General features: G+C 39.1%; 1 protein-coding gene across 7 annotated transcripts in view; it reads right to left on the reverse strand.

The window, feature by feature from the left end:
• PLEKHA7 (pleckstrin homology domain containing A7) overlaps positions 1-23,100 on the reverse strand; it is a 144,898-nt gene that overhangs the window by 87,296 nt on the left and 34,502 nt on the right. The window contains exon 1 of one of the 7 annotated variants that reach the window (XM_030240014.2): positions 16,340-16,362. The exons of 4 other annotated variants lie outside the window; for them this stretch is intronic. In XM_030240014.2, the coding sequence (XP_030095874.1) occupies positions 16,340-16,347 (8 nt within the window). In that variant the 5' untranslated portion in view covers positions 16,348-16,362. Of the gene's footprint in view, positions 1-1,677; positions 1,878-6,840; positions 7,490-16,339; positions 16,363-23,100 lie in introns of those variants that run through there. 2 more of the 7 variants (XM_009102233.4, XM_018907889.3) reach the window with 2 other exon arrangements.

Here is a 23,100-nt window from a genome sequence, read left to right on the forward strand (position 1 = left end):
ATGCCCTCATTTATGATTTAATAAGTTTGAATTTGCATAAAGAAGAAACTTGCAAATTTATGCTTCACAAATTTTCTGCCAGTATGCCAATTTTTTTCCTCCAATCCAAATTGTAACAAATTCTTCATTTACATTTCTCAGATTATCAATGAAATGCTTCACAAACCAGGACCACCTCTAGGACCATCTGCAGGATTAAACTGCAGGATTTAACACAAGCCAAAATTTCCTTCATGTATAGTGAAAAGAACAGTATTTCTCTATAGGTTCAATTTCTAAGACCCAAACTTAGTTTTTATATTTAATTTCAAACCCACTCTATTAAGAGCATAAATTCAGAGTGTTACAGGGTGATTTTGTGACCCACGTTTTACTGCTTAAGCTGGACTCTCTCAACACTCCAAGTAAATCTCAGAAAACCTCCACACACATCCCTGTAAGGATTTTAAAAAAGCAATCAAGAGGTATCCAGGCACCTTCAGCTCCAAGAGAATCAATCAGAGTGGAAATTTTGGGAAGCACACCTCTAAACGAGGAGCCTTGATAACTCATTAACTTAATGATGCAAGTAGGTTAGTCTGTTGAGGCAGAAGTGGTAACAGAAAGAACCAAAGAGAATTCAAAACCATCACCATTCACAAAAACCAAATCAGCCTACATTTATACCAACACAGACAAAATTTTGTTTCAGAACACACAGTCAAATTCCCCTAAACACAGTCAAATTCACACAGTCAAATTCCCCTAATCAACAGAAATAATGCATAATGTTCCAAAAAAAAAGGAACAAACTCCCACTTCATGCTGAAGTCCTCAGAATAATGAAGTACAAAACATTTTACATCTGAATCTCTAGTTACAGTAGACTCTTTCCTTTCTTCACAACGAAGAATGTGTTAGAAAACAGCAGTTAAGAAAAAAGCCATGCAGAACTTGCTGTAACTGGTTCTGCCACCCAAATATCAATGTCATTAGAAGAACTGCAATTATATTTCTGTGAATAAGAGCCTGAAATACCTGAAAGCACAAAGTAAACAAGAAGAAATATTCAAACTTTCAGTCAGAATTCATTAGAAAAGTAAGCAGTCCACATCAGAGCTACCGCTTTGCACCACATGCAGGTTATTCTTTTTGCCTCCTTTTAAGGACACTTAATAGACAACATTATCATAATGCTCACATTTTTCCTCAGAGTTTCCTCTTTCCTGGCAGAATGATTTCTAATGAATTGTTGCAATCAGGCACCCGTTCATCTGATTACACCAGTCCCAGCAAGTGTAACCTGAGCCACACTGGGAACGGGCACAGAGAGACCCGAGGAGCCCCGAGTGATAGAGATGGCTAAAAGAAGGCAATTCCCAGGGGAGCCCAACAGAGGTGAAACAAGCACTGCACCCCTGCCAGCAGTTTCATCTGGGACAGCATCAGCACACACAGCTCCACAGCTGGTCCTGCAGGTCACCAGGCAGAGGATTGTGTCCATGTCCTGGTCACTCACACTCACTTTTCTTTTCCAGTTAGGATGGGACAAGACAGGAGAGGGGAAAAAAATGGATAAAAGGAGAATAAACAGAGTGAGGAAAAAAGGAGGACTAGCAGGAAAGCAAGAGGTGAGAGATCAGGAGGAGCAATGAGATTTGCCATATCAGAGGCATTCTGTATGAGATGCATTCCTACCTGCTCCACCTTTCCAAGGAAGGACAGAGGGAAGCCGTGCAGCGCCACGAGGAGCCGCAGCAGCAGCCCACACCTTAATCAACACCTCCACCACCTCATGCTTCTGTCTTCTGGACAGAAGTTAGGGATGATGACCTTGCAACCTGTCTCATCTTTAATAGTTTTCCTATCATTTTGTCTTCTCAAAGAGCACCTTGTGCTTAAGATTTATTCCCTGCAAGCTGAACTCTTTTTTCAAGTCCAATCTTGCTTAACGAGTTACTTTTCATGATGGGAAGCTTTTTTATGTGTTGTTTGTTCTGTCAAGCCCAAATAACTGCTGACATTCTAATCATGAGGACCCTTAGGAAAAAAAGAAAAAGGTCTTTTGCGTAAAAGCAATCTTTTCATTTGCCTATAAAGCAATTATATATATATATATATAATGTTTAAATCATTTTAATATAAAAATAGCCTGCCCACATTTTAAATATTGCAGAGGATAAAATACATAAAACTGTCCTCTTCAGATTTTAATCATTCCCTCTCTTACCTCTTACCTGAACTTAATATATTCCTACAGCACCAGCTTTCTTTAGTAGTTCTTCTACCCAAGCCCTGAAGAAGGAATTATCTTTCTAAAAACCAGAGACCAATCTCCCTCTCCTAACATGAAAGCTACATTTTGTTGTAGCCATATATAAAAACCAAATTCTATGGGGAAGCAGCTTCTAAGGCCAGCGTGAATTTAGCACACCATGTCCTTGCATGCATTTTGTCCATTTAGTCAAAAACTCTGCCCTCCCCTTTCTCCTCCCTACAGAGGAAAGGCAACAGCTCTGAACTAGCAAAGAACATAAAATACAGGAAGTTTTGCTCAACTGATTTAGTTATTCCAAGTAAAATGCAACTGTAAATCCCTGTCATACACACGCCTGCTGATGAATATTCAGATCAGCAATATTAAACAGCCTTAAAAAAACCAGCCAGGACTTTCCTTAAAACTAAGAAACAAATGTTGTAATATAATTTTTGTTTTTCTTGATTACTATTTGCCTGTGCACATTAGTTCTCAAGAGATTTTAATTTAGGTAAACTTATCAAATTATGCTACAAAGCAAACTGAATAAATTTGTTTCTTTACAAGTGTTCGTTGTCTTCTAGCACTGCACAAAATGGAAGCAATCAAGATTTATTCCTCTGTCTAAAATACAGTAGCTTTCTTTTTTTCTAATTTAAGAGATGGATTCTAATAAAAAGCAATATTTGAAGGGGGCAGTGGCTCCCTCTTTAAAAGAGAAGCAGTGGCTTAATGCTGCAACATCTCCTCCCTTTCCTGCACATTCATTGCTTAGTTTCAGTTATAGTAACTTGGGCTATTGCTATGATTGGATGGAATTTGCATTAACTGGATCCAGAATCAGCTGCACAGGTGCAATTGACTCATCTTGAATTCACAAGATTACAAGTTTTCACTATCAACAGCTGGATAGCTGTGTTTCCCCTTTTCTTTATTAGCAGGCAGAAGAGCTAGAACAGCATGTGCGATTCTGAGACTTTTGCTGTGAACATGGTTTCCACACTGGAAGCAGGAATTCCAGTGTGACACAGGCATGCAGAAGGTTCTGAGTTTGGTTAGAACAAAGGGGGATCTACTTATGAAGGGTATCACAGTCCACCAGCAAAACTCCAACTACATCACAAAAACATCAGTAATTGCTCCATAGCTGAGACACAGTTGGGTTTTGTATTAGCTGACATCTCCACGTGAGGAAGGAGATGCAACTCCTATTCAAAACTGTGTCTGAATGTGTATTTGTGAGGCAAACAAAAATAACAACTGCTTTTTAAAAAGGCTACAATCTGCTGATAACCCAACAGCTCTGGCTTCCCCTATGAAACATGTCTAGGATACCAGATGTCTTCTCTTTGCCAAAGAAATAATCACAAGACTCCACTCTTCTTGTCTAGCAGCCTAAAGCAATGAGAGATAGCAAATGTTCTTACAATGAACAGCTCTTGCCATACCAGGGCAACTGGGAGAAAGACATGAGTGCAGCCTTTGTTCTTAATCTCTACTGATTTAAGTTTATGAAAATCAAACATGGTGAGACTATTTTGAAAGACTTTTGAACAGACTTCCTTCTACACCATATGGTATACAAAGAAAACCCAGCATTACATGATGAAGCAGGTGAAAAAAATACAAGCTCTGTGGCTGATGCCATACTAGCCAGAGTAATGACAGGTTTAGTTGCAGGCTTATTTTGGCTAAATTTACCATTTAAATTTTAACAAAAAAAAATTCTACATTTGCTGCTACCTATCTTGAAGCAGATGAACTATAGATGGCCATATTTTCTCTGAATTTCTCTATCAAATAGCAAATCAGTAACAGAACAAAGATGATAAATTACTTCAAATGTTTTTCATTCACATCGAGACTTAACTATAACAAATATCTAGATCAGATCTCTTTTATTGTACCCTTATAAAAGAAAAAATGAGGTATTTTTATCACACTCGAACTAAATTATATTAATCTCTAAATTTTGTTCAAATATGAAAAAGCAAGAAACACCAATTCTGCATTGCATGGATACCAAAAATGAATTGCAATAAAAACCACAAAAAACACAGTCCCCAAGCTGAACTCCTGATTTATGCAATGACATAATCCACAGCCAACCAGGACACCATGCTACCCCGAGTGACCCAGTTTTGGAGACAGCATCTTGGTCATCTCCAAGATAAACAATGCCCTGAGCAATCTTAGAAAACCACAAACACTGACTGTGCATTCCTCCGGGACCGGCTACCAGCAATACTCCATCCACATTTCTACAAAAATATTATTCCAAAACTACTCTTCTTTATGGGTTACAGAAAGCACAATCCATTCTGAACACTAAGCAATCCCAATGACAACTCTGATCCGTGGAAAATTAGTTTTGTTTACCAAAAAAAATATGGCAAAAAGCTTCCTGAAGAGAGAGCTTTTCCAGAACTCTCTTCAGGACTTTAATGCCATCTCAACAGCAATCCACAGTGGATTGAATGCCTCTGTCAATACAGCATAGTCAAGTCTAGCATAATGTCAATATGGCATAGTCAAAGTCTAGCATAATGTACACTAACCTTCCCACTAGAGATCACAAACCAATCATGATCACAAAGCAATTATGACAAACAGCAGTCCCACTGCCTATTTGCTTTACTGGGAAAAGTTCACTCACCAGAATATGACAACTAGAGTGGAGACTAATTCAGCCCTGTTTCTGTAAGGTATACTACTCCCCAAAACTATAAACAACAATTACAAGCAAAAATGGATGTGTGTTACCATTCTGAAAGAAAAATTCTGCACTGAGAATGAGCTCTAAAAGCAGGAGTACTAATTTCACATTCTACAGTTATCAATGGTTGAAGACAATGTAAAGAATTTCTCTTCTTAGGTACTGAAGCAGGGTTGCAAAATCAGAATGACTTAGTCATTAAAGGAAGTAAGTCCACCCAATTTTAGATACATAAACCAGGATCTTAATAAGCTCAGTTGCATATAACAGAAACTAATTATCTTATCTGAAAAGTATTAAACACAGACTTCATTGAAATGCTGAATAACTATTTAAAACCATGTAAGAAACAGAAAGAGAGAATTAAAACCAAAATGCAGATAAGCAACAGGGATCCAAAAGTTCAGGAACTTGAATCTCTCTCTTTTCACAGCAGAGGACTTGGAACCCACTCATGAGACCTTCATTCTTGTCCAGAAGGTCACTGTGGAAACTTGGGAGCTGGGTGGTGGCTCTGGACATTCTGCTCTTAAGGAGCAGGAGGGAAAAGCTGTGACTTTGACTAGGCACCTAACACATGGGTGGGAAGACAAGGCTTTCACATCAGCTGCCATTTACTGAATTTCTCTTGTCTCATTTCCAGTTTATTCATGCTTTTTATCACAAAAAATGTCCAGACAAAAAAGAGAAAGGTTATTAGACTTCAGCAACCACTAAAGTCAGGCCAAAGGACATTCAACTATGAGCAGTCACTGTGACTGACCTCTCAAGGGCTAAATCTGGTACCCTTGAGCAGACAGCCCCAATAGTGCTACAGACGTACAAATATGTGAATTTATTTCAAGAAACACAGTAAAAAGTGTTTAAATCAACTTTATGCAGAATCAATCTTTTTTCTACTCACAAGTGACCATCACTGCAGCCTTACCAAACTAACCCAAACTAACCACTGTCCATGCTGCAGTTTATGGAGATTGCCAGATTCATTCTCTAGATCCGAGTATGTTAATAACTGACTCATTCTCTTATCTTCCTCTTCATATGTCTTACTGAAAGATGAGTAATAGCACAAAACTCCTGTCCTAACTCCCATTTTCCCCTCCCTCTGTTATTGTTGCAGGGACTTCAGATTTAGACACAATAAAGAGAGATTACATTCCTGTATTAAGGTGTGCCAGAAACCTGAGCTCTCTCAGCCACAGAAGTACTGTAACACATTCCCTCCAATTATTATGCAATATTACAGTCTTCTACAGCAGGAAGAGTCATTTCATGGTTAGGATCCAGCCCATTCACTACAAAACTGTTATACAGCACTTTCAGAAGGAAGGATTATTAATATAACAGGACTGTTGAGTCAAAAAGATAAAATAAGAAGGTTTTACAATTTAGCTTTACCTCAACTCTGGTATTTATAACCTTTTCACACGTGCACATTTTTTGTGAATTGTCTTAGAAGCAAATTTCAGGAAGTACTTCTGTTTATTTACCTTATGTAATTACACAGGAAAAGACTTAAAATCATTCATGTTTTAGAAATCTATATAATTTCCTTTTCTCAACACCATAGATAAATGATGGAAATATCTGAATACGTAACTCACTTTAAAAAAATCTCCAAGGTTACAACTTCATTTTTCCAGTTAGAAAAACTCTGAAAATATTTAGCATGCTTGGAAATAAAAATATTTGCTTTAAATAAAAGTGAACTAAACTATAAGGTCAGCCACATAGCATTCTAAAATAGTATTTTTTTTTTCAGCTTAACTCCCCAATTTCATAATTTTTTTTTCTGAGAATAAATGGGGGGGGAATCAGTTAACACACTCATCATGCTACAGCTCTATATACAACTGCATTAAAAGGTACAACTTAAAACACGATATACCTGCATGACACCTGGTAGAATGGATATCCTGGCAGAGGAAGGGAGTTTGAAAATCCAGACTGGCTCGACATTGCCTTCAGGTATTGTATCCACTTCAAACTCTTCTATATTCCATATGTTAATTCCTGGCTAAAAAAACACGCTCGCACGTATCCATCTGCCCCTCTGTTCCGAGCTACCTAAAGAGAAACCAAGCGCACATTCGAAGGTCTCGAGGATTCTGCCTGCATTTCAAACTGCTCCCTCCGTAGTGAAATTCCTCAAAGCCAACACCCTCATGACATCACATACTACCAAACCATAAACACGCAGCTGTCTGAGCGAGGCAAGGGCAGCCCGTGGGTCTGCGCTGGGCAGAGAGCCGCGCTCCGCATTCCTGCTGCGAGCGCCGTGCCTTTCGGGCAGGGACCCGCAGCTGGAGCGGCAGCCGGCCTCTGGCAGGCAGCCAGCAGCCAGCACAACTCATTGCCAATGCCGCAAATCCCCGCTGCAGGTGGAGCATCCTGGCAGCCCCCGGCAGGGATCGCCTTCCCATCCGTGACCTTGGACTTGGGGACAAAAACCTCATCCCAACATGACACCGCACGCCATTGTTTTATAGGCGAGAGCAGACTGCGCTGCACAAAACAACCACACTGAGCTTCCCCTGCTGAAGAAGGATCTTCTAGTGCTACACCCCCAACTATGGGAAAGGCAGGGAGATGGAATCTTAAACCACGTTAGTTAAGCTGCTGAATACAGAGATAAAATCATGTATACTGCATGCCTCCCTGCAGTATTTTACTACTGCTTAAATCAAAGAAATATCAAAAGCAATGTTTCTTTTGATATACAGTACAACGGTGAGTTACATTAAAGTTATTTGGGCATGCCTTCCTCAAGAGAGAAAAAGGAAGACGAGTGAGTAGTCACAGTATTGCCCAGTGGCATGACTAATATCAAATAGACTTAAATGATTATCTACCTACACTACTCTTAAGGTGTACAGTGCCCTCACACATGGATTTCCTCAATTTAAGCAAAATCTTAAATAAAAGAGATTTTTTTCATTATTTAATTACCTATGCTAGCTGCACTGGAGAACATTAAAATGTTGGGTTTAATACCTCTACCCGATGACACACTATTTACTTTCATATTATTTTACCTCAGTTTTGGAAAAAAATAATCAGTTTCACCTGGTTTATCCCAAGTTTATAATCAACATTACCATCATAAGAAAAATGGTACAAAACTTTGTCACTATCCTAGGTACCTTTTAAAGTCTAATTTAAAAAATGTAAGTCACTGCATAGGGCTCCAATTCCTTAAATCATATAAAAGTTCCAGGAACACTAAGAGAGCACAGTCCACCCAAAAAAGTTTTGGGTTTTTTTGTTTTTTATTTGCCCAACTGATATGTCTGGAAAAACAAAGAAGCTTCTGGGTACATCATTTTGCATAATTTTTCTCTCTCTCTCCTGGCTGTAAAGAGCAAGCTTGAAAAGGCAACTCAAGCACAAATGGTGTTGTGCTACCAGCTGAAATTTTACAAACAGACTTGAAAAAGCATCCTCTTTTTCCCTTGTAGTATGGAGCACTCAGTCCAAAAACTCATGACTCTCAAAAACTGCTTGGGGGACACCAAAAAAAAAAGTTGTGTGCATGTGAGAGGAAGAGAAAACTCTACTGAACCTGTCCAAGTCCCCTTTGACTACTCAGGGACGTGGGGATAAATACTGGGAACTTGCATCCCCATGGCCACAGCTGCTGAGGGAGGTGCCAGTGATTCCTCTGCCCTGCTGGGGCTGGCCCTGTGGAGTCCCCTTGAGTGCACAGCCCTGGAACACTTGCACTTTTATTCTGGTATTGACTCATCTTCCATTTGGTGCCTTCTCAACACTGATAATGGCAGCATTAGCACATTTATGCAGTAATTTAATCTCAGAATAACTCCCCCTAGTCCCAACCAGGATTTAGGATGTTCCCATTGGATTTGCCAGCTGAAAAAGAATGTTAGTGTCAAGTCAGCAGATTACAGGCTTATATATTAGGAGCCTTAGAGGTTGCCAGTGGCTTGCCATGACATTTTGCAAAAATCACATAGTCCCTTAATGCCTAGCTTATCCACATAATAAGGAAAATACTGCCTGACAGCAAAGGAATGATGTGAGGTTAATTTTTTTTGTAATTAAGTATTGAAATCCTCTGATTAAAGATTTATGAAGGGATAAAACAGCTGTAGCATTTGAGGGAAAAAGATGTGTGGGAATATTCAGAATAGAGCTTTTTTTTTTTTGTCTCCTGCTCCTAGCTCTAACACAACAGAAGCATTATTGCTCTGAAATTTCAATTTAAATATAAAAGCCATTTAAATTTTAAAATATGGTGGAAAGTGCAGTTCTTAAATGGGTGGACAGCATTCCACTGCATTTAAAGATGGGGATAAGTGAGATGACAATAGGCAGACAAAAACTGTGTTTAGGATGATTTTTACAGAAGCAGAACCCTTCATTGGTAGGCATCATACCACTTCAGTCATTAGGAAACAAAAAGGGAAAGTGTGGCTTAAGACAGAGAAAAGGGAAAGAGAAAATCTGGTTAGGACCAAAGAGAAAGCCTCCCCACAACAAAACCCAGCATTTTACAAGTGCCCCTTTTAATTAGCTCCATGAGCAGGCTGGATTGCAGAACACAACTACTTTTGGGACCCAGACCTAACCTGCCAAACACCCCCTCCACTGACAGAGACAAGTGGGTTTCATTCCAACTGCAGCCACATCTTTTGGAAATTTACTTCTGTGTTTCTGAGCCAACGAGCTCACTTAAAAATAACCACCTGAGTATTGCTTGGCACAGCATGCCATGTAACACTTATTACTCTGCTGGAACAGGATTAAACCAAGAAAATAAGTTTGAAACAGAAATACTGTGTGCTCCAGAATTTACAGTGACCTCAGTACTGAAGGAAGTGACCTGTTAGAGCATTTAATGCTGCTACTGGAACAGGTATGAAATACTTAACTGAGATTCAAAAAGCAAGAACAGGCTGAAAGACTGGAAAAGAACAAATTCATGACCATTTTCAGCTATTTCAAACAAGTAGCATCCTTGGTAAACTAATGGAAAATTTGTTTAAAGCCAAGTCAGGCTGAAGAAAAAATAGAAACTAACCTCATAACTAACAATCAATTCCATCAAGTCTGGAGCTGAGAGCATTCTGTAGACAATTATATGCATTTTGATATACAATCAAATAAAATGTTCAGTATTCATAAAAATAGAATGAAGTGTCACACAAAAGTTATTGTAACATCAATACCATAAATCAGCAATTTATTCCCGTCTAAAGTGTTATATTTGATATTTTTGCCGCCTGCTGTATTAGTGTCTAATAAATTAGACAGTGAATTAGAACAAAAACAAGACATGCAAAATAAAATTAGATGTGGTTGGAAAATAGCAGTATTCACAAAGAAAATATTACAGAGATATTCAATATAATGAGCAGCACTTAGAGGACATAATGGAAAGTCATTCCCTCCTTTCTGTACAAAACACAAAAATAAAGAAATATTCAACAATACTAAAGAACAATGGCAAATTTGCACATGAGGAATGACACCACCACTGGAAATTCAAAACACACCCAGAGTTAAAGACTAACTGGATATTTATATAGGGAAAAACAAACAAACAAACGAAATTCCCAAAACCCAAACAACCCAGAAGTGGTGGCTGGAAGGAAAGAGGACTTAAAAACAACAACAGTACTTTGGAGAAAAATAAAACATTTGAGAAAGCTATCTAATCTCAGTGCCAATGGATATCTCTCTTAGTCTTCCCTGAGACAGACTAGTGGGTTCACTAAATATTGTTTCTTTTGCTAGTAAGTGTTAATTCAAATCTCACATGTGGATACTAAGGAATAAGTTGATATATTTTTTCTTTCTTTTTTTTTTTTTTTTTAAATTTCCCCAGTACTTTTTCATCTGACCTACCCAGCCTTTCACTGGCTAACACGGGGCCCAGCTGCAAATTTAAAACTCCTCCAAAAGGAGATTTCACATAGAATATCTCAGATTGGAAGGGACCTTAAAGATCTGCCTCCTGCCATGGACAGGGACACCTTCCACTAGATCAGGTTTCCCACAGCCCCATCCAGCTGGTCTGGAACACTTCCAGGGATGGGGCATTCACAATTTCTTTGGGCAACCCGTGCTAGCCTCATTGCCCTTGCAGTGAAGACAGGAAAGGGAGAGATGAAGACATCCTTTGCAAAGTGAAATGCCAACTCACTCCTCCCTGCAATCACACAAGCTGGCAAGACTGATGGAACTCCATAAAGTAGAAACAGTAAGAGCCTTGAAGTATAAAGTACCTGAAATTTAAGGAATTTATTTCCATTAAGAATTTGTCCTTCAAGGAATAGTGAAGTAAAAGTAATGGGATGACATAGCAGTAGGTTATATTTTAGGCACAGACACATTTCTGCTTCCAGAAGCTTTATCTTAAGGTCACAGAACCATTGAGGCTGGAGAATCACAGAACCACTGAGGCTGGAGAATCACAGAACCATTGAGGCTGGAGAAAGCCTCCAAGATCAGCGAGCCCCACCTGTGACCAAACCTTGTCAACTAAACCAGGACACTCAGAGCCACGTCCAGCTGTTCTTAAACACCCCCAGGGACAGTGACTCTACCATTTCCCTGGGCACTCTGTTTCAATGCCTGACAACCCTTAGAGTGAAAAAACTCTCCCTGAAGTCCCACCTGAACCTCCTTCCAGTGCAGCTTGAGGCCATCTCCTCTCGTTCTGTCACTGGTTTCCTGGGAGAAGAGACCAGGAAGCTGTAGAGACCAGTAGTTCCTATAGCTGATGAAAGAGTCTAGAGTTTAATCTAAATATCTGAGAACTCAAAGTGGAGTTACTAGACTTACATGTCTACTTGCTACCTTAGTCCTTCTAGACATTCTTACTGGATTCAGAAATCATATTTTTAATGGTGTTTTTTTCCCCAATCTGGAACAAGAGGGAAGGAATTATTAAAGTCTTATCTAAACAAGATTTATTTTTAGCCAAACATAAAACTGCTCTTAGCTTCTTTACTAGAAAGGCTGTAAAGGTGTTCAGAGTCCAACACCATCACCCTGACTTGCAAGGCCACCTCACCAGCATTACCCAAAAGGAACCAGGAGTTACAGACAGCCTGCACAGCCTCCACTGACCTGGCACATTCCAGTAACACATCAAACAGCCAAAAGTCAGCGTTCAAGCACTGTTCACACATGGCCATGAATACCCAGAGTACACCATCCCAGCCTTTGTGCCCAAACCAGAAGTGGCACACCTCCCTCTCGTTCCTTTTTCACTCTTCCTGCAAGTTGGCACTCTGCATTTATAGGGAGCTGAAGGCTCCATTCCTTTTACTCTCCTCTGGGTGCTCCAGAGACAGCACCCTTCTTCAGGCTTTGCACATGAATCCAGCCATCATCACTGACTCCAGTCACTCCACAGCTCAGGTAACTTTGACCACCAGCCAGCCATGAATTCTCAACATTCTCAGTGGCTCTCACACATATTGTGTGACATCAAACATGGGTAAAAATCATGCCCTAGAACTGAGATTAATACACTGCAATCTGCATCTAGATGTCAGATAGCCAGTGCATGTTCCTTTGCTGTTCAGCAAGTGTTCAGGCAGAAGCTAAACAGCTCTTCATTGTGGCCAAAGGTTCTCAGTGGATTCATGAGTAACTGAGCAGGGCTGGCAGCCTGCCTGGCAGAGATAACCCTGTGCTGTTGAACCAGAGCAGTGAACCCTCCTGCTGCACACCCAAAGGCACAAGGAGGTTGCTGTGTAACCAACCAGGCCATCCCGCCCTGCAGCTGTCTGAGCCAGCCTGCAACAGTCTGCAGGAGGAACAAGAAACATTCTTGTCAGCAGTAAAACATCAGGATGTCTCCTGGGGCAAGGAAGAACACCTGAGCTGTAAATTAACCTCCTGCAAGTCATGAAACAACAGAGACATAAAGGCATTGGCCATGACCGAGACAAGAGGGGTGAGGGACCCTGCTTGGAGCCTTGCCCTCCTCTCCAACTCCAATTCCAGCTGAAATAATTAGCCTGCAGTAACCTGCAACTGGAAACTAACTTCCAGGATCCTCCTGATCACTGGGGACAGTCTGAGGCACACAGACATCAGTTACTCTGCACCTGTGCACGGGAAACAGCACTGCGCATCCTTGAATTCTAACCTAGGTGAAATTTGGGGGATGATCTCACCTGTAACACAAGAAGGAAATGTTTCCTCAACCACCACATTCACTCTTTGCCATCCTTGTGACTGACCTTTACCCAGGAAACAGAGCAAACAGCACCTGGCCACACAGGCATTACCAGAAAGGGGGAAACTGCTCTTCCAGGAAAACAGCAGGTTTTCCCTATAGAACAAAGGTTTTTTTAAGGGCTGTACCTTCCACAGAGGCCATTGCAGAGTGACAGCTCTATTTTCTGCTCACTGCATGTGTAAATACAAGAGTATAAATCTTGTGCACTGTAGAATCGGCAGGTATTGCACATTTCAGCTCAAAGATTATGTGAGAACCAAATTGAAGTCTCTCACTGAATGAAATAATTACATATTCTTACATCTGAAATCACTTTTATAAAACCCAGAAAAATAGCATTCATGTAGACATTACATTATTATATACAGAGAGGAAAAAAAAATAACTATGCAGAGCCAGAAATGGGATTAAGCTACTTTACTCTACTTAAAAATGAATTATACAGGATGGTGACAAATACTTCCTGTCAAGTGATATGAAAATATTGAACAGAAAACTAACTAAAATGATTGAATTAAAAAAAAAAAAAAAGGAAAAAAAGTGCCAAATACCACACACCAAAACCCTGAGACAGCCAAATAAACTTTAAAGGAACTAAATTTTGCTGAAAGCAAACAGGTAATCTAGTATTGGATAATTACTGAGCATGCATGCCAGTAAATTGGACTGAAGTGACTTAATTGGAACAGACACCTCAAACAAATGTAGAAGTCAGAACGCTGCTATCTATAAGGAATTTTTAAAATTACTATGAATTTAGAAAGCAAGGTTATTTTCTATCATGACACAAATACTAACTTGTGTGAGCTGCCAGAAGGTAGCAAATTTTTCTCTCCACAGACACAGCTGATGAACACAAACTAAAGAGATGCCTGTTTAATGGCACTCAGCTTGCTGGCCCTTGATGAAGCTCCAGAGTAAATAATATACTTCTCCTAGGACTGCAAATCCAGACAGGAGTCTGTAGATGAGGTTCAGGATAACTCAAAGTCTTCTGCACAAGAGGGCCACCAGAGTGTGCTTTTGAATCAAGAGATATTTTAGGTTACCAGCCCTGATAAATTCTTATCTGTAATAATGACCCACTAAAAATTCAAACCAGCAAATAAGCAGCAACCACAACGCCTTGCAAATGGTGCAAATCACCTGTCAGGTGACAGAAAGTGCCACAAGCAGGGGCAAGTGGAGCACTGTCACCTCAGCTCTAAGCTGGCATTTGGTGTAACTCAACGTGCCTCCAAAGAACAAAAGTAAAAAGAAACTGTTGGGTGTACAAACTCCTGAGGTCAGGGTGATAAGTGAAACCACTTCCCAAAGAAGCTTTCCTAATTAAGGCTTCTAAACCAGAGCTGGCTTGCATTCAGTTATTACCACTGTTACAAGTAATCTGAAATATTCTTGATAAAATATTTTTAGCATCAGCACCAGTGTATTAAAACCAGTTGAAGGTCATCAGGATGAAACAAATAAAAGTTCCCACTCAAAATATCAAATTCGTTCCTAAAACTACACAGTAGTGTTGTGAAAACTCCCCACTTAAATCAGATTTTTTCATAGTTATCAACTTAATGTATTTGTATCTGTACAAAAAACTAAAAAATGAAACAACATATCCATCCATTCTTGGATTACATCTATGGGATTTTACTTATTCGTCCCCACTGGCACTCCTGGACTACTAAAAAGGGTGAGTTTTCTTTTGTTAAGAGACTCAAACATTGCATACATAGTTTTAACCAATTTATGTCTTCCCTGCCTCCCTGAAGACATATTTAATTTGCTTAATTAGACAGATGGCACTTTTTATTATTCTTGTATGTGCACTTAATAAATTTAATTTGCAAAGGAAAATTTTTATTTTCTAGGTCAATTCACGTGCCACTAAATGACAATTCAGGACTACAAACTAAAGTCTTATTAAATCTATTCTCTGAAATGTAAATATTTCATACAAGTATTTTTAAGCAGTGAACCACTGAAATTGTTCATTCTGTGTTGGTATACAAACTTGAATTACTTTTGGCACTTTCTTCTATATTAATCTACATTGATCTCAGAAAAAAATGCTAAAGAATCCTTTATATCCCTTACACAGCAATCTGTTACATGTTTATTATTGCCATATTATACCCAATCTTGAAGTGGAAGAAATTAGACTTAACCATGACATGATACAATGCACATCTGACCCAGAGTCACACTGTTAAGAACTGAACAGACTGCAGGGAATTCCAAAAGAACAATGATATTTGAAAAAAGCAAAAACTTAAAGAAGAAATATCTAAAAGCACCAGGAGTGGCAACACAGCAGGTAGCAGGGGCCATGTGCTTCCAAGGGCAGAAGATGCAACTCTGTGAAAAACAGAGCAGACAAACAGGGCATCCCTTACAATGTCCACTGACTCACACCCACACAAAAATCACTAATTACATTCCAATTAATCTTCTGAAGCCTATGAAATTATTCATGTTTACAGCATCTGACCACCCAACCTCAGGTGCTTTGTCAAAAGAGAAGGGATTTTCTTTTTCTTCTCCCCTAAGAACAACAAGGATAACAAAGTGAAGGGTACAGACTCAACCTTGGACAATGAAACCTATGACTGTAAGAAAAAGCCAAGGTAAGGCACAATTTGATTTGCAACTAAGCTCTGGGTTGCTACAGCAACTTGATTACTTCAGGAGATATTAGGAATACTTCCATTCCATCTCCCTCATAATAAAATCTGTTTAAATGCTTTGGAAACCATTCAAATACTCATTTTCTTTGGTAAGAATTAATCATCAGTTTGAAGGCTAAGTCTAGGGAGACCAAGAAGCAACCAGAACTTTTCAAAAATCTGGAATGTAACTACTGAGAGAAAGGCAGCAATATCTGACATTCACTGCCCTAATGACTGAAGATAACAGCACTCAGCTTTCAGACAGGTATCCTAATCACAAAGCAAACTGTGCAAAACACGTCATTAAATAAACAGTGCACACTCAGAGTTCCAGGATGGAAAACTCAAAAGGGTTAGCAAGCCATCAGTACAAAATCCTCACATTACCTCAGGCACACAGCACACAGGAAAAAATACATTTTCAAATGCAACATTACAAGCCTTTTTTGGTTTTTGTTTTGGCAAGGACTGAGCACTGCTCCTTGCCCAAGACAGCACCTTTTTACCTGTTCATAACACTGTTTGCAGACCTGTCAGCTCCAGTCAGCCTTCAAGAGTTCTCATCATGGAGCCTGAAGCATTCATCAGCACTCAGCAGTGAAGCACAGTCATGGAAAAGGACCATGCTTGTGCTCTCCCTATTAGCTGGGAAAAAACTCATTAATGCCTTCACTCCTCTCTTTCTGCCCAGGGAAAGAAAGAAAGGGGAGGGAAGATGAGAGCAGAACGCCGCCCACACTGCCATCATTTCCTCCCAACAGGTCAGCCACACAGAGGAACAGGACCAAAACTGGTCCCCACATTGGCTTCAGTCCTTCAGACTGGCTTAAGAGAAACAAACCAGAATTAACTTGATTTATCTGATGTGACTTACATGTGACCCTACCACGGCCACACCCACTCAGTGCCATCATTCTCTGGTGTGTTTTGAGATAAAGGCAATAAATTTAAACCAAGACATACCAAGAAACCATAATTATGATATTATATTCCAGGTAATTCCTACCACCAGAGCACAGGTGTTTAAATGATGCATCATTTTAATTAGCTGTCAGCATTTGTCCCTGGCCACACAACTTCTGTGGTGGAGATCACAGCAGCTTTGCAGAGCTAAGTTTACAGACAACCACCTTCTGGGTTTCCTCACATCTAGAACAAGTTAATCAGCTTGTTCTGTAAAGACAAATTAAATATATTCTTTCAGGAAAATATCCCCACTCTGATTAATTACTTGAAGCAAAGCACAAACAGTTATGGCACACATGATTTTAATGGAAATTCTTGTAAAATTGGAGCACTTTATGGATGGGGGGGATTAAACCTGTAAATTTCTCCTCAGATGCATGAATTAAAAATCTCTGCACTTTGGTGAGATATGAAATATCTTCAAGGAGCATTGACATGTTCCATGACTCCTACTTCAAAGCAACTAAATTATCAGGAATTATTAGGTTTTATTTTGAAATTGCCTTCAAAATACAAAATTACTTCTGGTCTAAGTGCTTCAGTAAGTTTAAAACTTTCCTGTTACCAACTTTTACCAACTTCCATACAAACCAATCAGAAAACTCACTGTTAGTGCTCTTGGTAACTAAATTTTGTCTCAACAATACACTGTGTTAAAACAATTACCTAGCATGTTCTGCTAATATAAGTAGGTCACATGGTTTCAATTAGATTTGCCTTAAAGCTCTTCCTAATAAATCCAGTTACAAGAGACGTGCTTAATTTCTCTAAAAAGTTGTTAATTTGAAATTAAATATTAGGCAACCCAGTGCCACTTAAATCAAATGTGTTTTTTATTACACTTACAGCATATGTGTTTTATATGAGTTTTGTTTTGCTGCAAATGCACAGAGAAACCTTTGTCAAAACACCACCAGTTCCAAATGCATGGCTGAAATTCTTCCTGCATTTGGGAGCAGAAGGGGACTGAGGGGGGTGTCATTTATCAGCAAGTTGCTGTGACTTTACTCTCACTGCTGAATGCAAGACAAACAAAAAAAGGCAAAATTACCATGCTTGTTTTACTAAGGGAGAGAATTCTAAAAATAAGATAAAATAAAATAAAAATCTGTGGAACTTCAAGCCTTGTTTCCTTCCCTGTGCACCAAATATATGTGTGAGAAATTAAACCTTTACCTCAGCTTATATTTTCCTCACCACCACAGGATCAAAAACTTCAAAAGTTTGGAAATAATCCAATTCCTCCTTACTTACCTTATAAATGAGATATGAAAATACATGCAAAGAAGTGGTTCTAGGAGTAAATGTTATACAAGTACCTCCATTAGAATATACCAAGAGGTGAGATCTAGCAAGTCAGTGACAAACTACCCTAACTCAGTATTTGTTTTTGATTAATTTACATTTAATTGCAAGTGCTCACAAAGTTTGAAAAAGATAACATTGATCTCTTCTCCCTGCAGAACATTTTAATCTGGAATCATAATAGCAGACAGCCACTTAGACAGTAAGTTACTTTTGCTTTGAAATAACATTTACATAATGGTGCAACCAGCAAACAGGTCCCAGACAGCTTTTCCTAGGGCTGCATTAGACCAGAAAAAAAGCAACATCAGGAAGAAGCTGTTGCCTCTCAGCTGAGCTGACAAACTTTCACTCTTCAGCTTTATACAAATGCAGCAGTAATTACTCACTCAGCCTGACACCAGTTCCCACATTGCTCATTCCCACAGACTGCACGGGGCAGAAGGGGATGAATGTCTTCCTGCAGTGCTACCCAGAATTGCTGAAAGCCCTGTGTCCCTCCCATCCTTCCAACAGCTTCTCAGGACCAGCCAACCAAAAATGCCTTTTCCACATTAAACCACCAGGAAAATCAATGCTTACAATCCCTGGCTGAAAAGGGATTTTTGCTTGTAGGGATGTTTAAAAAGCATTACTTTGCAGTTGAGTTGATTAGACTGTTCTATCCAATTATTTTAGATAATTAACCAACCACTGCTCAGATTCCCCCAGTCTTCCCTAACACCACTTCACCACTTCACTCACTCTTTTTCTCCCCCATTTTGCAAGACTCCTATTGCATCCCTTGTCCCTAACACCTTGTGAATTTAGGAACTGTCTGTAATATGAAACTTGTGGTCATACCCAGGCCACCTGCAAACCAGATTTTTTTCTTTTTTCTTTTTTTTTTTTTAATAGAAGACTAGGATATTCTGGTCATTCCTAGTGGAACTATTACTTCTTAGCCTGTTTTTGGTTTTATTTTGGCTTCAGGTGAAAAACTGTTTCATATTTTCACCACCCCTCAAAAAAGCAGAACTGTCTCATTACCAAGACACACACAACTTTCTACATGCTAATTTTAAATTCTAAAAGGGAATAGTTGATAAATACACTAAAAAAAAAAATGAAACCAAAGTAAACAAGACCACCTCTTTTCCCACAGCATTTAGATTAAAAAAGCTAAAGATCACCTTACTTCATGGTTACTTTGGCACACCTTTAAGTTGTCTCACTTAAAAAACAGGGGTGGAAGGGGAGACAGATTAGTCTTTAATGATGGAAAAGGAAGTATTAAGTATAAAATGAGACACAATTTTCCAACTTCCAAAGGATCATTACACTAAGTTAACAGATGGGACATAAAACTAAGGGATCTGTGTTCCTGATGGCCTTTGAAGAGAACAGGATTGTACATAAGATGCCTGATGATTTGTGGACCTGTCTTCCAGCTCTGGGACAACATCTAACACAGAACAGACACAGGATGTATCAATATGCTGAACAGCTTTTCTGCACAGAGAAACACTCTGAAGCCTTGTGAAGCTGTCTGAGCACTTTTCATTAGGTCTAAGCTTCTGGCACAGAAAACATAATTCTGTAAGATGCTCCAATTAAAATCATTATGGCTCTACAAAAAATATCTCTTCAATGGATTTCTCTAAACCAAGAAAACATATCCCCTCAAGCATGACATGTTTGGTACTATGAAGAAATTAGAGCTGGGTTACCAAAGACTGTGAAACTACTGCCCTCTAATACTAGAGTTTAGATACTTCAAATTCTGATTTATTCCCATCTAACAAACTAAAATGCCAAAGCCTTTCCCATGTTACTTGTGTTCCAACAGATTAGTTTTGCCATTTAAGACAGAGAAAAGGACTGCAGTTTTACCACAGAAGCTTCCAAGTGCTTGTTCAGCCTAAAGACACACCATAAACCTCACATCATAAGTGATGTGTTACTATAGAAGACTTTTCCTTCTGCATTGCAGGCTAAAAACAGCATAATAATGATCTAGAAGACTACAGAAGATCTTCTCTGGGCTTTAATTCAAAATGTCAGAAGTACATTGTAGGCTTCACCAGATTTCTTTTTAAAAAATTAATTATCAAAAGCACAGAAACACCAGATCTCCCCAGACTGACTTTTACACCTCATCTTACTTCCAAATGCTCGAGCTAGGAAGATTTCTAAGTATTTTTTAAACCAATTTAATTACCTAAAGTATGCTATTAATTCTGTAAGGATGCTGAAAAACATTTCAAAGGTGCTTCAATAATCTTAACTGGGAATTGTTCAAATGATGAACAAGTAGCACACTGCAGGAACAGCTACTTGTAATAAGATTTCCTCATGATGGCAGCATAAACCATTCTGATGAAGTGCTAAACACAATGCACATTCCTACTCATGCACAAGTGTGACCTCAGCTGCTCTAGAAATTGTGCTCACTACCTTATTCCCCCTCTTTACAATGCCATCTTTACACTATTTTACAGTCTTTAGATTCAGCCCCCAGAACTCCACAGGAGCATCATTCTACTTCACACCTGCAATTTCTGAAGAAAGATAAGGTATTACCCTATGGAGTATTTTGAAAAGGGATAGTTTTATGCAGCTTTCCCATACATGCCACTGGATTTTGTCTCATTTGTATATTCTACTTTGGAAAGTCTATGACAACTGCACAGTCTACAAATCTGTGTGAATCACTGAGTTCATGCTGCAGTCAAGATCTATGAAGTTCTTCTGAAGAATGACCTTCCATCCAGTTCTGTTTGCTTTTTGTGTTTCTGCACTGCCAAAAGGACAAGACCATGACTTGCAAGATCCCACTGCCAGAAGGATTCTGAAATTCTGGCCCTTTGTCTTACTGACCCTCCCCAGAGCACAAATCACTAAGATTTACAGGCAGCTGTACACTTTCATAAGGCATGAAATTCACTGAGTTCAAAATCTGCACAGATTTCAGCTTATTAACAAATTACAACAATTAAGCCTGTGTTGATTAAGAATAGGTTTGAGATTAAAAAGATCATCACCATGCTTGGAAAGACTTTGTTTAAAAGCTATTACTAGTGCAAATCACTCTTTTCAGACTGTGCTGCAAGTGTGGCTCTGCTGAGGCTGCTACTTCCAAAACCTCATTGCTTCCCACTTGAAAAGGTCAGCCAATGCTCCCCTCAGATCAGTCACCACAAGTTGCTCCTCAACCAAGTTCTATCGAAATAATCTGACTTTTTCCAACCATACAGAAGAGTATAAAGGAACTCTGATCCCTCAGACAGCAGCTGTTATGTTATAAAGTTGTGTTTAGCTGATCCAAGGGGACAGTAAGCTCCTGGAGGAGAACAGACTGACCAGTAAGAATGAGTGATGTCCCCAATCTCTGCTCAGTTACAAGTTTCATATCTGTCTACAGCCTTTAAAAGTGCACTAAGCCCTCACTCATTTCTTAGCATACCTACACAGAGTTTAAAGGCCAGAAGTGTACCTTGATTTATTTCATATTCACATTACTGACTACCTCTGCTTAAATACACCTAAGAACCTTACCAGTTTGCAGGTCTGCACTCTCTCTGATTGCTTTCCAACTGCTAAAAGGAAGCAATCTGGAGACTCCATCACAATGAAGATAAACTGCCACTCACCCTACTTCTAAATGTTAACAAACACTGAAAGAATCTGTAAGGAAAGGAAAAATGCAAAAATTGCCAGTCTGGTATAGACAGAACAGAGGCTAGGAAAATCACAAACAAAACATGTTTCTAACTCATGAAATACAGGAGAGATATCCTTGTTCTGGCTTGGCATTCCTGGACAGAGCAAACTTTGCTGTAACACCCAAAAGCAGCAGCAAAGGCTCTTTGGCTGTAGTTAGGCTTTCCCTCTCTCTTTTCCTGCCTTGGAAGTTTTATCTGCACTATGGTAAGAAGGGTGGTTAACACTAATTTTCTCAAATCTGACTCAGATTACACTGATTGAAAAGACTGCCCATATCTTAATTTGAGGGTTTACAATAAGAAGATTAAAGCAAACCAGCAGCATCCTTGTTTTTCAGCACTACACTCACTCAGAGCAGCAAACAAGTACCACATCACAGAAAAAAAAAGTAGCTGTCATTACTCCCCATTTTCCAAATATTTATGGTTTCTAAGAGAATTATCATTCCTCCAGAAACCTTGCATTTTCTTCTCCACACAGCTTTACAGTACAGCTATTTTGGCCAAGACAGAGCAGGGCTTTACCACATTTCCTCTGCTTAACAGGATTTTTCAAATGAGCAGCAAAGCCTGGGAGCAGCTGGAGCTTCAGAGGAGGATTGCCTCATTATCAGCAGCAAGAAGCAGAATAGATGAAGCAGAGCAAAAAGCCAAGTTCTCCATCTGAAGGGACAGTTCCTAGGTTTAAAAATCAAGGTTCCTAGTCTAAAATCAAGACTCTGCTGCTGGTATGTACATCTGTGTGCATTACTATATAAAAGCAACATCATAATAGCAGTTCTATATGAATTTACAGCCTTTTGTTCCTTTATGTAACATTAGTTTAGTCTGAGAAACATTATGGCAATTGAGTTATGTGAAAGAACTACCTAGATGCAATTAGAAACCATCACTTCTACCAGTTTCAGCAAGGCACTTCAAAAACATAATGAAATATTCATGGTCATATTGTGACATGAGAGCCTACAACCAGCCTAAAAGAAGCAAGAGGAATTGCACAACAGCCTGTCAATTAAAAAAGAAAAAAAAATTATGTAAAGGTGCATTTGGCAAGACAAGTTTTCCCTCCCAATTTTGTTTTACTCTGGTCTTGTCTCTCATTGTTAGAAACCATCAGAAAACACTAATTTGTACACAGATGTAACGTGATAAATACTGCATGAACATTTTTTTTTTAAATTACAAGTATGGGACAAAAGCTTTCATGTGTAGGAGATAATTAGTTGAACACAAATTTAAGGAAGAAAAAGCCTGAAAGTTCAAAAAGCAAGAGAAGCAGAACATTGAAAATG

This window comes from Serinus canaria, chromosome 5, assembly GCF_022539315.1.
Source record: "Serinus canaria isolate serCan28SL12 chromosome 5, serCan2020, whole genome shotgun sequence".
In the NCBI taxonomy this organism is placed as follows: domain Eukaryota; kingdom Metazoa; phylum Chordata; class Aves; order Passeriformes; family Fringillidae; genus Serinus; species Serinus canaria.